Source organism: Mastigoproctus giganteus, chromosome 6 (assembly GCF_048544385.1).
Source record: "Mastigoproctus giganteus isolate SK-2022 chromosome 6, ASM4854438v1, whole genome shotgun sequence".
Lineage (NCBI taxonomy): Eukaryota > Metazoa > Arthropoda > Arachnida > Uropygi > Thelyphonidae > Mastigoproctus > Mastigoproctus giganteus.
In genome coordinates this window covers 4,147,029-4,162,916 of record NC_143580.1, presented here as the reverse complement: position 1 = coordinate 4,162,916, position 15,888 = coordinate 4,147,029, and the positions used below count along the sequence as shown (strand labels likewise).

Below are 15,888 nucleotides of genomic sequence, written 5' to 3'. Positions count from 1 at the left end.
AAGAAATAGCTCACTTAGATGCTATCTTCATAGCAACCCACACAATTGACTCTGCAGTAAGCTACATTACAGATACAATAATGAAAGCATCCGAGACTGCTATACCAAAATCATCATCCAAAATCCGGCTTCATCCAAAAATGTGGTGGAACGAAGCATGCAACAGCGCTAAAAAAGAAAGGAACAAATATTGGAATATTTTCCGAAAACATCCAACCACAGCTAACCTCCTACAGTTTAAGAGAGTCAGAGCTAAAGCTCGTCATATAAGACGGGAGAGTAAAAAAAAAAGCATGGGTGCATTATGCCTCCACCATAAACAGATCCACGGATACTTCTACAATATGGAAAAAAAATCAAAAGAATTAATGGTAAATACTCGCAGACAACTTCTCCTATTCTACTTGTGAAAGGGAAAGAAATCTCTGAACCTACAGAAATTGCCAATGCCTTAGGTACTACGTTTGAAACGCTTTCAGCTGTTGACACATATGAACCTGCATTTCAATCGCTAAAATCCCAGACAGAAAAATACAAACTAAATTTTAATACTGCCATCCTTCATTCTTATAATCTGCCTCTGACCATGAATGAATTGCGTAATACACTTGCACGAGTGAAAAACAGTGCTCCAGGTCCCGACGGGATTTATTACACCATGATCTGTCATTTAAATGAGGAATCATTAACTGTACTCTTACAACTTATAACAGAATTTACTTAGAAGAGTATTACCCCGCTAGCTGGTGCCATTCTTATGTGCTAGCCTTCCCGAAACCAGGGAAAGACCACACAGATCCCAAAAATTACCGTCCTATTTCTCTAACCAGTTGTCTGGGAAAAACATTGGAAAAAATAATTAACGCCAGACTGACATGGTTTTTTGAGACTCAAAACATTCTAAGCCCAAGTCAGTATGGTTTCCGGAGAAAAAGATGTACGCTTGATCTCATTATCAAGGCCGAAACAAATATCCGGAACGCGTTCCTGAGAAATGAACATCTAGTCATGGTATGTGTTGATATTGAAAAAGCCTTTGATACAACTTGGCGATACGGAATTCTTCAGGACTTGCATAAATGTGGACTTCGGGGTCATCTCCCAAAATTTATTAAGAACTTTCTAGGCAATAGATTCTTTCAAGTCCGATTCCACTCTTCATTATCTCGAACATATGTACAAGAAGAGGGAGTTCCCCAAGGATCAGTGTTGAGCGCCACACTCTTTGCCATTAGGATTGATTCTATTACCAAGTGCATACCTAACACAGTTGACACATACTTGTACGCTGACGATCTTGCCATGTCATGCCATTCTAAAAATATGAGACTTATTGAAAGACAACTACAAGGCACCATTAACAAAATAGTCTCTTGGGCTAAGAACAACGGATATCGGCTTTCAAAACCAAAAACGACTGCTGTGCACTTCTGTCACAAACGTTCTTTACATCCGGATCCAGACCTTCATTTGGATTCTCATTGTATTACTTTCCAACCTAGTATTAGATTTCTTGGTGTAATATTTGATAAAAAATTAAACTTTCTGGAACATATAAAACATATTCGTACAAGTTGTCTTGGAAAACTAAATATTCTCAGAGTAATTTCTTCTATGTCATGGGGTGCAGATCGTTACGTGTTGTTACATCTATATCGCTCACTGATCAGATCCCGGTTAGACTATGGGTCTCCTGCATATGATTCAGCCAGGCCAAGTGTATTGAAATGGCTCGATCCTGTACATCACAGTGCATTAAGAGTTGCACTGGGGGCTTTTCGCACATCACCAATCTTAAGCCTCTATACCGAAGCCTATGAACCACCGTTACACCTTAGGCGAGAAACTCGACTACTAAATTATGCAGCTAAAATCAGCAGTCTCCCACATCATCCCATGTGGCAATGCCTCTTCATGCCAAAATGGAGAGAAATCTATCAAACTAAATGGCGTTACAACAAACCATCTGGCATTCGGCTTCAAGCTTTGATAACAAGCTGGGGCCTGAAGTTCTCTAACACGCTCCAGGATACTAGCACTGAAACCCAGCCATGGCTTTCCATAGCTCCAGTACATATTGATAGACTTTTTCAGCAATGGGGAAAGAATAACATTCCCGATATCAACATTAGACAAATACATATGGCTCACTCCACCGAGTTTAGCAGCTTCATTCAGCTATACACAGATGGATCCAAAAATGGTAATAAAGTTGGTACAGCTGTAGTACTACCAAACTGCACCATCTCCAGACAGCTTCCACCAGAATGCAGTATTTATACCTCAGAGCTATATGGTATTCTACTAGCCCTAGAGAATATAAAAGAAGCCTCACACGCTAAATCCATCATATATACAGACTCGTTGAGTGCTGTTAATGCTCTACAGGGTAAATCCTTCCCTAGTCATCCTCTGATACAGAAAATTTTAGTTCAGTTATCAGCACTTCATGGACGTGGACAGCTCGTAATATTTTGCTGGATCCCTGGACACGTTGGAATCCAAGGAAACGAGCAGGCAGATTTAGCTGCTAAAATTGCTACAAATGTGATGCCATCTAATTTCAGGACTCCTTATAGTGATCATAAGTCCTTTATCAAACAGATATATAAAGAAGTATGGACACGCATGTGGAAAGATCAGAAAAATAATAAACTTTTTGAAATCAAGAGAGAACCTAAACAGTGGCAATCCAGCATGAGACGAAACAGAAAGGAAGAAACTATTTTAGCCAGATTACGCATTGGTCATACTTTCCTCACTCATAGCTATCTACTAACAAACAGTGACCCTCCACAATGCAGTAATTGTTTATGCCCACTAACAGTAAAGCATATCATCATCGAATGCCCGCAATATCAAAAAGAACGGAAAACAGCTTTTTCCTCTAATTTCCATGATTACAATCATTTAACACTGCAGTGTGTCCTAGGAGATCGAGAGAACATAGATGACATTTTTCTTTTTCTAAAATTTATTCATAAATATCACCTTATCTGAACTGCTATCTCCTGTAAGAAAAACGAAGGAAATATCAGACAGCAATTAGTGCATTATAGCCTAAGTTGCTGATGCACCAATAAATCTAACAAACAACAACAACAACAACTGCCTGAACAATTCTTTGTTGACATGACGGGTGCATAGCTTCATGCAGTTTCCGCCAGATACACACCCTCCCCTCCACTCAAAATAACTGGAAACGGTACTCATCAGACCAGGAGACCTGTCTCTGATCATCCACGGTCCATTGCCAATGTTCTTTTGCCCAGTTGAGGCATAGAGTCCCATGTGTTAGCAATGACCTATTGCAGCTAATGATTCCCTGATGGTCTTGGTGGAGACATTTCTGGCATCTCCCTCGTTGAAGTTGGTGGCGATTTGTGCCACTGTCTCTCTCCCGGTTCGCTGAAACAATGCGAGACAGATGTCGACGGCCACATTCCACTTTTCTCCTCCCACAGCTCTGTCCACAATGAGATGTTATTCTGGAAATGGCATATCCTGATACACTCTAGATACTGTTGAAAGGGGATATTGCAATTTTTTACCACCTCCACGATAGAGTGACCCATGCTCCGGGTACCCACTATCATCCATCTTTCAAAGTCAGTTAACTCACGATGTTTATCCATACTGACATTGAATTACTGTTATGTGAATGCAGTGTTGCATTGTACCAATATACCTGCCAAGTTTTTTTTTTTTTTTTTTTTCATATGAAAACTCCAAACACGAGAGGTATTATAACCTATAGCACTTAGTACCGTGCATGGTTTGGAGGTTGGGAAGACAAAAGAAGATATTTGTTGACATTAGATTTGAACTTCTGTAGATTGTAATTTTCAGGAAATACATATGAAGGAAGGTTGTTCTAGAAAAGAGAGAGTAGAAATTTTAGAAACCAGTGCCCACCAGTTCAGAAGAACAGTGCCCGTGGAGGTATCTGTAGAAAAATCATGAAACAGAACAAGTATAAGACAGAGAGTGCAGAGACTCTGTTAGAGATGAGTCATTAATTAACCTAATTGCCCTTTTCTGAATGGAATCTAGAAGCCTGAGAGAGAGAGAGAGAGAGAGAGAGAGAGAGAGAGAGAGAGAGAGAGAGAGAGAGAGAGAGAGAGAGAGAGGTTTTGGAGGCCCACCCCAGATGTGGGAACAGTATTCCATGGTAGTGCAGATTTGCGATTTGTACAGCATGAACAGCTGTTTGGAAGAAAAGTAACGCCAAGAGCGAAAGAGAAAACCAAGTTTTTTAGATGCAGAGGAAGCAATATTTGTAATGTGCTTGTGCCAAGGAAGATTTAGAAGTCAGGGTAATCCCAAAAGAGATATATCATTTTGCCTAGAAATCGGAGTGTCAGCAAAGATAAGCATAGGAGCAGAAGAATCCTTTTTGAGGGATATAAGACGAGACTGAGTTTTAGAAGGATTGAAATCAACTAAGTCTTTGCCCTGCTGGAGAATTACTTGGAGATCGGCATTTAAGGAATTGGTAGTGGATATTCGAGAAGTTGAAGCTGATTGAGCAGGGCAGGGTTTCTCAAACTGGAAAGTGGAATGCAATGTGCTATCATCAGCAAAACTATGAATAGGTTTTCCGGCAAAAACTTTTATTTTTTATGTATATGAAGCATAAATGTTTAATATTTTTATTTTAAAGTACAGCATTATTAAAAAAATGTGTCAGTAGCAGTACATTTGCCATTTAAAATATTTAACTCATTTCATCCACTGAGGGAAAAAATAGTAAAACTAAAGTAAAACTAAAAACAAAAAAACATGCAAAATAAAATTTTCTTGTATAAAAATGCTTAATAGGTCATCTTTTGGTCATTGTGTATTCATGTACACAATGACCAAAAATTGTCACACGTCAAAAATTGAAAAAAAAATCTGGCTAAATTTTATTTCCAGACATAACATACTGCTTATAATGCATGTGTTAAAGTTGTCCCTCGACATCCATATATTGAGATTGTGCTGTATATCAGATTTTTAAATTACTTGAAAAAAGATAAAATACAGTGTCTTAACAAACTACAAGCCTAGTTTATATAATTATTAGTGGCAGGTCTTATGGCATGTTGCTATACTGGGATGATGGGAAAGCCTTAATTTTTCCTGTATGTGCACCTAGCATTACCATTTTATCAGCTCTTTCAAAGTTCATTATATTTTAAAGAGTGAATTAATGAATTTACTAATGAATATAATTTTTGACACTTTGATGCTCTTCAACTAATAATTAAAGTCTTATTTATGTATAAATATAGTATATGATTCAGATTCAAAATGGAGAACTGTGATTTTTGTGATATTTCTTCAGAGTATGTTAGAGTTGTTGCTATCACTGGTTTCTGAAATACTTTATTAAGAATTTTTCTGTTTTTGGAGAAGAGGTTGATGGTTGATAATGGAAGAGATTGATGGTTGAATATTGCATACAAGTGCAGTAAAAAAATTAAGTTATCAGTTTATATTTTAATTGAATAGCAGCAGCAGCAGCAACAAAAGCAATGAATCTGTTATTCATTAAGAAAGTGGCACTTCCATGACACTTTCCTTCCTCAATGCTTATCCTTTCCCATATTTTTTACAAATATTTTTAACTACAATATTAAAGGAATTTTATTAGATAATACAGGTTGTTGGTAATGTAGGTCTTCTTTGGGCTGATTTTCATTAGGTCAGCATGTTGATATAACAATATATAAAATTCTTATAGTCTCTAGTCTCGTTTTGCCAACTACATATTTCAATTTGTGTTATTTACTCCTTATAAATCCTGGTACACTCACTGTTAGACTTAAGACATTTTGTCCTTACTTTTGGTCATTGAAAGAAAATGACCCCAAAGGGTCATTTATTTGCTTTTAGTCATTGTACCAAAAATCTCTGTCTCCCCCCCCCCCCCCCCCACACACACACATTTTCTCTCTCTCTCACTTGAGAAAGCGAGAGAAATTTAACCTCTTACCTTTACTGTTTACTGACTCCTCCTTAATAATGCATTTTACATTAAATTAATGAATGGTATGATTTATTCAGCATTTTATTTCCTTGCTTCAATTCTTTGCGCCTTACTTTCATACTATATTTCAGTTCTGTTCTCTTCCTGTCTTTAGTTTAGGCTGAACAGCTCTCTGTACATGATCTTTAGTTATAAGTCTTCATCTCATCTTAAATAATTAGATTGACATCTAATGAAGATGAATGTATTGTCTTCCTAGCTTGCATCAGAAAACCTCTCTTTGCTTTACTTTTAGTTACTGATGTTGTCATGGTATAAATTTTTATCTCCATATAAATGTCAGATAAAAATATATAGATAGATTTTGAAAAATTAAATTGAATTAATTGTGTTATTTATTTATTTATTTTCAGGGAAGAGATGGACCTGTTGGACCACATGGCCCAGCTGGACCTAAAGGAGACAAGGTGACTTGTAGTGTTTTCTAATTAAGAGACTTGATTAAATTATATTTATTATTAAAAAATTTAAATTTATAGAAATGCATGAATTTAATTTTATAATTGTTTTATGGATAAGGATTGTTAATCCAACTGTGTTAATTTTTTTTTTTTTTTTGGCTGATGCTGTATAAGCTTAATTTCTTGCATCATATGCCTCTGCTAATGCTAATACTTGTTTTTTTTTTTTTTTAAATTTATCTGTAAGTTTATGATTTTTTTTGTATGAAATGCTGCCCATCATTTTCTTTTATTGTTTATGCAATTTTATTTCAAATATTGTCAGTATATAAACTTCATATCGGTATATAAATTGTCAGTATATAAACTTCATATCGGTATATAAATTGTCAGTATATAAATTTCATATCGGTATATAAATTGTCAGTATATAAATTTTCATAGAAGTGTAAAATTAACCTTTTTTTAAAATAAACATTTAAACTTTCAATAATTATAACATTATTTAAAAAAAAAAAACAATATAAATATTTTCTAATTTCTGCTGTTCACTATATTTATAGGGAGATGCTGGTATACCAGGACCTGGTGGTAGAGATGGCCTTCAAGGATCAAGAGTAAGTGGGTGTTTTGGCTATTTTCACTCATTCTAATGAAGTTATAACATTTCGTATTGGAGTACCTATTTCACAATAATCTGAGGTGTAGTATGAGAGTGTGAATTCAATTGGATAGATAACAGTGAAGATTTGCCTTCAAAAATTTACCTATTCATTTCTATCCCCTTTTGGACACTTGTCTGCAAAATATGTACTTGTGACCAGTATATCATTAAAAATGCTATTCTTCCCCACTGTGCAGAAAAGGTAGAAAATAGTTTAAATCTTGTCTAGGAGGGAGAAACCTTCATTAGTTTTTTTTTTTTTTTTTTTTTAACTCCACATTGTGGTAGACTTTGTCTCTGTTGAGATTAACTCAACTATATGGTTTCTCATTCCACAAAACAAGCAAACTAACCAAAAAAATATACACTCAATATACATTCACACACACACACACACACACACACACATACACACACACACACATCTATACTAATGCCTTGTGTTCTTAATTGCCTAAGCACAAAATGTAGACAACAAGAATGAAAATAAAGTTAACCATCTGGCTTAAATGACATGCCATTAACTGTATGTTTTTTTCAGCTAAGAATTATGGCATTTATATCTTACCACTTACACAGGGCCAAACAATTAATATCACCTGGTACATTTTTTTTTTTTTTTTTTTTTATGAAAACCCAGAACACGAGAGGTATTAGAACCTATAGTACTTAGTACTATGCTTGGGTTAGAGGGTGAGAAGACGAAAGAAGATATTTGTTGACATTAGACTTGAACTTCTGTAGACTGTAATTTTCAGGAAATATGTATAAAGGAAGGTTGTTCCAGAAAATGGCAGTTGAATAAATAAATGAGGAAGATAAAAAGTTGGTCCTGTGAGTTTGAAGTTGGACAGTAAATGGATGTTGGTTGTTGGCGGCATGTGTTTGGACTGTTTTGAAAGGGAGAGCAGGAATTATAGAAGCCAATTCAGAAGAACAGTGCCCATGGAAGTATCTGTAGAAAAGGCATGCAGCAGAAACAGTACATCTATGAGACAGCGAGTGGAGAGACTCTGTTAGAGATGAGTCATTAATTAACCTAACTGCCCTCTTCTGAATGGAATCTAGAAGCCTGAGAGAGGTTTTGGGGGCACCGCCCCAGATGTGGGCAGTATTCCATGGTAGTGCAGAGTTGCAATTTGTACAGAGTGAACAGAGCTGTTTGGAAGAAAAGTAACGCCAAGAGCAAAAGAGAAAACCAAGTTTTTTAGATGCAGAGAAAGAAATATTTGTAATGTGCTTGTGTCAAGAGAGATTAGAAGTCAGGGTAATCCCCAAAAGAGATATATCATTTTGCCTAGAAATCGGAGTGTCAGCAAAGATAAGTATAGGAGCAGAAGAATCCTTTTTTGCAAGATATAAGACGAGACTGAGTTTTAGAAGGATTGAAATCAACTAAGTTGTCTTTGCCCCACTGGAGAATTATCTGGAGATCGGCATTTAAGGAATTGGTAGCGGATATTCGAGAAGTTGAAGCTGATTGAGCAGGGCAAGTTTTCTCAAAATGGAATGTGGAATGCAATGTGCTATCATCGGCAAAACAATGGATAGGATTTCCAGTCAATGGAAGAAGGTCATTAATATACAAGAGGAAAAGAGTGGGGGAAAGAACTGAACCTTGGGGGACACCAGCATTAGTGGAGAAGTTAAGACAGAGAGCCATCTACCATCACCCTCAGTGAGCGATCAGAGAGAAAACTGGATAACCAATTACAAAAATACAGTTGGCAAACCATAAGATGGAAGCTTGTTTAGAAGACATTTGGGGAGTGTGTCTGCACTGCTCACAAAACTTCATAATTGCCTGCACAACTACCCTCAGGTGTCAGGTGTTTTTCGTATTACACTACCCTGAGTGTAGTACAAATAGTAATCCTATTTCTGCATACAGGATTACTGCTGCCTATATGCAGTACCTTGCTTTTGTTAATGTTATATTTCATCTGCCATTTCTCAGCCCATCAACCTAATTTTCCTACATCTTGTTGCAGTCGCTGGCATTGAGTTGGGCAGCTGAGAGCTTGAAGAACCCCCCTGTTTTAATTAATTCCTTTGAGGGCATCCACCCTATTCTTCAAGTTCTCATTAATGCCTATCAGAATGCCGAGTTTGTGCCTAATTTATTCACATCCTTTGCAATGGACAAATACAAAGACATTCCCCTCGGCTGTATTATGTTCCATTTTAATCACTCAAGCAGCACATTCTATAAGGTCATGATCATATGAGAAATGCCCCTTCAGCTCTCCTGTGAAGCTTAAAGCAGCGGGAGTTGCAGCACTCCTGCTGCTTTAAGAAGCCAATTTTTACTTTGAGCCTGTTGTTTTGCTGCTCTAGTCTGAGGCGTGATTTCCATTTAAATTCAGTTTAATTTGAGAATACTACACTAAATGAATAGATACTTAAATTCAATAATACATATTACACTATCAGTTTACATTATATATATTATGCTGCACTGTTATCATGGAGTTTTAAATTAGTTATAGCCTTGTTAGAAATAAAATTATCAGTTTACAAATGTAATTCAGTCTTATAAGATTGAATTGAATTTTTATACCACCTCTGCTGATTTCTAGATGTACTTATTTCATCATGGTACTGTTTCCATACTGAAATTTATCTGGAATTAATTATTTTTTTTATTTTTGCTTATCAAAAATTTTCTTTTATCCTTCTCTTCATTTAGAACAGCATACCTTGTGGTTTAATCCATATTTTTGACTAGAGAATTGCATTCCACTTTCTAGTTATAAATATGTTGGGAGGAGTGGATTTCTGTTTTTTTTTAGAAATTTATACTTTCAAATTTGTGTTGAAATTGAAATTGAATTATCTCTGATAACATCTATTAATATATTTTTTCTACATTTAGGGGTTACCAGGTCCACCAGGATCAGCTGGACCTCCAGGAGAAGATGGTGACAAAGTAGGTAATCTCAAAGCAGGAAATTATACTTGCTCTGTGTACATATTCATGTATATTAGATCACCTTATAATTAATTATTTTTGCACACCTCTATTTAATTTCTCCCAATGACGATAAACAAAAGGCTTGTGCTTATACTTGATTTTAAAATTATTTCAATGATGCCTGTACTGAAATAACCCTGAAACCTTTATTATTTATTTCACTATTTTCTATATTTTCTATTTGTAAGTTAAATTTTGTTTAATTTATTTTTGTGATCATAGATTGTCAAGTTGATTATTCAGATAAAAGAAAGATAAACATGCTTCTTTTTCCTGATAGAAAAAGCATAAAAGAGCATACATGTCATTTTGTCTATTTCTGCTTTGAATTAAATTTTATGATTACATCTCTCTCACTGTTTGTATTGTATGTGTATTTGTTTTCTCAATTTTACATTAGCAGAATTCAGTAGTTTAATTTCTTGCATTATAAACACTGCAATACTGCTTCAAATGCTCATTATGAGTTTCTTACAGAGAGAGAGAGAGTGAGAGAGAGAGAGAGAGAGAGAGTATCATTGAAATAATCTTTGGTAAAACACAGTCAAACAGGAGATGCCAGGATCATCTATTTGAAGAAGAATTATGGAATAACAAGAGCCTGTATTTAGAATTTGTTGATCTTGAAAATGCATTTGACACAATACTTAGATATCTGCACTTTCAAATTTTAGAAAATTATGTCATCAAGGATAATTTTTTGAGGGGAATAAAAACAAGTCTGCAGTGCTCATTGAGGGAAGCATTTTAAAGTGGTTAAATTTGGAGTATCTTATCACAATTCTGTTTTATAATTTGTATAGAAAATTAGTAAAATAATTTGTTTCATTTGTGAGATGTAAAAATTGGATTATTATGTACAGATTGTGCCATTAAATAGTAGCCTGCAAGATCTTCAATGATCTCTGAATAAAATAAAGGTAGTAGATAATATTTGGTGTGAAAATTAGCTGCACAAAAAAAAAATTACAAATTGGGGGAGAGAGAGAGAGAGAGAGAGAGAGAGAGAGAGAGAGAGAGAGAGAGAGAGAGAGGGAAAATTTATTTGTAGACTAAATGATCAAAAACTGGAACAGATTAGTAATTGTATGAATCTCGGAATATTTTTTAATGAATATGGAAAATTATACCTGGAATAAACAGTAGAATAAGTAAAGCTTTTAAAAAACTCCATTTGGAACAAAAGAGAAATTACCTGAAAGACAAAATTTGCATTTTTAACATAGTTTTTAAGTTGTTTTAACATGTGGAGTTCCGAATTGGGTATGAAATAGTGGAATTGATTAAAAATTAGAAGTGAGAATTTTTATGAAAAATAGTGTTAACTATCAGGTGGAAACAGTGGCAAGACTATATTTCAAATGATGAAACAAGAAAAAAATCTTGGAGCAAAAAATATCCAGTGAAGGGTAAGTGAGCCAAACTTAAAATGATAGAATGCTAGTATGTAGAATTGGGAGATGGAAGATTAGTTAAACAGATATTGAAGCAAAAATTAATGGTAAGAGATCCAGAGGAAGATGGATTGATGTCAAGCAAGCATTAGAAGATAGACAGTTTACTATGGCAACGGCAGGATAGAATGGAAGAAAATAGTGAGCGGAATGCATAGTACAAATCATTCCTGTGGAATGGACTGATTTGTACTATGACATTGGATGATCATGAAGTGGTAATGTTGTAAATTATTTTACAACATTATTGCAAATAGAATACAGCACTGATTAACAATCACAGCATGCATGCGCTCTCTTTTCAGCATTTATGTCCATGAGGGGAAGATTGGTGGCAATTTGCAGTTAATATAGATCCAAGGTAAATATATAAAGAATATTGTCAGAATATAAAAAATTTTTCCTATGTATTCCATGGTAAATATTTAATACATAAGCCTCTTGGATCATATGATGTAAAGTACCAATAATTGAAAAGTTTAAGTTAAGAGATTAAATCTTTAGATTCATTTATCTTGGGAGATCATCTTAATTTAGAACAGTATTTAGAATGAATACTAAGTAAATGTGAATTATTTTTAATTTTATATTTTATTTTCATAATGTGTTTATTAATTTTCAAAATAATGAGAGGAATTACCTCAATATATGCATGTAGGATGCTTCTTCACTAACTCTCTCCTTGAATTCAAGGAGAGTGTTAGTGAAGAAATGGTTTACATGCATATATATTGAGGTAATTCCTCTCATTATTTTGAAAATTGATCAATAACATAGGACATACTGAGCCTTGTTGCTCTTTCATTTACTAATATGTTTATTAAGAAAATATTTTGTGTGAGGGAATTTCTAATCCGAATGTGTATCTCAGTAAAAGAATTAATTATAAAGAATCTCTACACATTCATCCAAATAGTTGGTTTGCTTACTCATAATGATTATTGTTTCTTCTTATTATTACATACCACTTGCAGGTAGTGCAGAAGATAGAGTACAGCTTTCTTGTGCCAAGTGGTAAATTGCTTCATCTGTTACCTATTGCTGACTGAAATTGAAATACTGTACTCTTCACGTTGTGACTAAGTTAGTTATCTTAGGCAAAAGTTGCATGCTTTTCATCCTGTAAACAGGCAATTGATCATGGAATGCAAAATTTCTGACACAGTGTATACTGATTCCTCAGTCGTTGGCACCTTAATTACCTTGGTGCAAATACTAAACAACCTCTTACTTATTTTTTTTGAAAAGTCATGCTGCCATGAAAACCATCCTACAACACAATGCAATATCCTAAAAAGGGTGAAACCGAAAGAATTTACCTAGTGTACATTGATTAAAATTTTGTATTTTGTTAAAAAAATAAGTGGTGTAGCTTTTATTAGTCATAATGTAGTGGAAAATGAAAATAATTATAGTATAGTTTGTATTGTTTGAATACTATGAAACAAATTAATATTCATTACTATTACTCAAGCAGTAGTCACACCCCTGATCATAGCAAGCAGAATCATGTGGTACCTGACTAAATTTTTTTTATTTCTGGAAAAAATTTCGGATTTTATTGATTTTTCTTTGAAGTATGCTAAAGCTTGATCTTTTTTTATTAATAAATTGCAATTTGTACAAGTTAGTGCCATGCATCAGTTCTGTACTTGAAGATGAATTGCACAATGCCTAATTATATATGGGTTTTTAAGTAATTAACTATATAATATCGGTGTAGGTACACCATAGTTTACCCATAAATTTAAACTACGTATGTAGTATGAAAGGCATCGTTTTAATTGTATCTCATATTGTGGCTGCCTTCACAACGAGATACCAGGTATTGCACTACTTTGAATAAGTAATGCTTCTCTAGTAGAGAAGTCTACTGTTATTTATTCTCAGTGGATACCACCACCCAGACGCCACCATTTCAAAGCTGTTGGTCTATCATCGGTGGGTGAGCAGGTACCCTGGTAATGCAACATGCCATCACAATTATTATATAATGTGGTCTATCTACACCGATATTATATAGTTAATCAGTTCTGTGCATAGTAGATCACTAAATTTGATGAAGTGGCATTATTTTCATTATATCTCATATTGTGAATACCTTCACAAAGAGTTGCCTGTCATTTTAGTATTTCAAATAAGTAATGTTTCCCCATTAGAGAAGACTATTGTTACTTATTCTCAATGGATACCACCACCACCACCACCCAGATGGCCATTTCAGGGCTATTTGGCCCTTCATTGGTGGGTGGGCAGGTAGACTTATGAATTGCAATACTTATTAAATGTAATATTTTTATGAAAATTTAAAATGTGTTTTTTCTTATTTTTATCAAAAGAAAACATTTACTAATTCTGCCGAAAATTAAAAAAAAAAAAAAAGAAGCTAAGTCATAATATAAACATCAAAGTATTAGTCACTACTTCCATTTTTCAGTTGAGAAAACTTTAAGCATGCATAAATTTTAACTTATGTAGGCACATGTATTAATATATTTTGTCAAATAAAGGAATAAACAGATAAAAAATAATATTAATAATAGAAACAAGGAACATGAAACATTAAACTTGAGCCAACAATCATTGTGCAGCAGTTATTTTGGAGAAATATCAGTCAGGGCCCTCCCCTCTCCCTTCATATAATATCAACAATGGTCACACATTGATATTATATGAAAAATTGTAAAATACACCAGAACCTTACCATTTGCTCATTGAGCATTTGTTGAAAATATTTTGAAACCAGGCTATCCCAGTTCAAGCCTCAAAACATTTTATTAAACATGTGGTGAACTAACCTTGCTTTTCCCATGGGCTTTAGGGCATGTTTCTCATTGCATACAACATAATGCAATAGAAATTCCCACAGACCATTTAAGCAAGAATAATTTCTGGCAAAAAAAATACGCACTGTAGATTATGCATATCATTTACTATACAACATTTATTTCATGAATATTTTTTTGGTTTATTATAAATTACATTATTGTGTAAAGAAGAAGAAGATATCACACAATTAAATTCACTAATAAGGCTAACAGCAGAGACATTGATCATATCTCCCGTAGGACCTTTATAAATTGGAACTGCAGGTCAAGACTCAAAAGGTCATCTACCATGAAATACGATAAGGAAATCAGAGAAAGTCTTGATCTTGAACTCACAAAATATGACATACTTCAAGAGCCTACCTTACCATCTTGCATCCCCCAAAATACCACAATAATCTCGTGGAACACTGCACAAAATCGAGACCATTGTCAAAGCTATAGGAATCAAAACAATTGACACTTATTCGAGGCGTGACAGTACAGATGTATACCGATGGATCCTCTTACGAGACGATCCTCAAGGGCGGAGCAGGCATACACACCACCCTGACAAATACTACAAAAATGCAACAAAGCATAGGTGCAGGCAGCATCGCCTCTAACTTTACATGTGAGCTAAGGGCAATCCTTGAGGCCCTAAATAGTTATATTTCACTAAGAGACATAGACAGAGCCAGAGGGCTTGTAATCTTCTGCGACTCAAGAGCGGCCCTGCTGGCAATAAAACATGGAAGCACAGGACTCACACAGGACATTCACCGACATTTGGAGACAGTTCATCAATTGGGAAAGAGCTGCACACTACAGTGGATTTAACAAGTACAGGTCACTGTTGAACAAAAGCCGAGAATTAGGGTTGAATTTGAAAGTGTCTGCAATTCTGCCCAGACACGATAGGAGGGAGTATATGATGAGAGCCTTGTCGATCAATTCGGCCATGGAAAGATTGTGCAAGGCTCAAGGGGTAGAATTTTTTTCAGCCTGGACTGTACTTGTTAACAGGAGAGATTGCTTCTACAGGGATGGGATACACTTAAATAGAAAGGGTGCAAGAATATTTGCTGATGCTATCGAGGCAGTGTTAGGTGGGTCGGAAAACTGCTAGCTTGGGGGGAGACAAAGACCAATAGATTGACAGTAGCCACTGGCAGAGGTGAAAGAGATTCTTGCACTGCTTCTATTAGAATGAGCAGAAGCCTGAAAAACAAGATGCATGGTATTTCAGAGACTGCTGGGAGCCATTGCGGTACAAGTAAACACATGGGTTGTGTTAGGGTAGCTAAGAATAGAAACAGGTGCAGGTATACTTGCGTGTACACCAATGCTAGGAGTTTAGTAAATAAATTTGATGAATTTGAGGTATTGCTCAAAACATCAAAGGCAGATATTGTTGGGATATCAGAGACGTGGTGTCACACAGATATAAGGGATGCAGAACTGCAATTTGGGGAGTACAACGTCTACAGAAAGGATAGACAGGATAGGAAGGGGGGAGGGGTTATGCTATTAGTTAAAAAACACATAAAAACC

The 15,888-nt window shown here is 35.1% G+C and overlaps 1 protein-coding gene across 1 annotated transcript in view; it reads left to right on the top strand.

Annotated features, from left to right (window-relative positions):
• The window catches only part of LOC150083829 (uncharacterized), a 607,249-nt gene that overhangs the window by 384,742 nt on the left and 206,619 nt on the right, over nucleotides 1–15,888 (top strand). Inside the window, exons 39-41 of the mRNA XM_090375392.1 lie at nucleotides 6,388–6,441; nucleotides 6,999–7,052; nucleotides 9,975–10,028. Of these exons, the coding sequence (XP_090231518.1) occupies nucleotides 6,388–6,441; nucleotides 6,999–7,052; nucleotides 9,975–10,028 (162 nt within the window). The remainder of the gene's footprint in view (nucleotides 1–6,387; nucleotides 6,442–6,998; nucleotides 7,053–9,974; nucleotides 10,029–15,888) is intronic.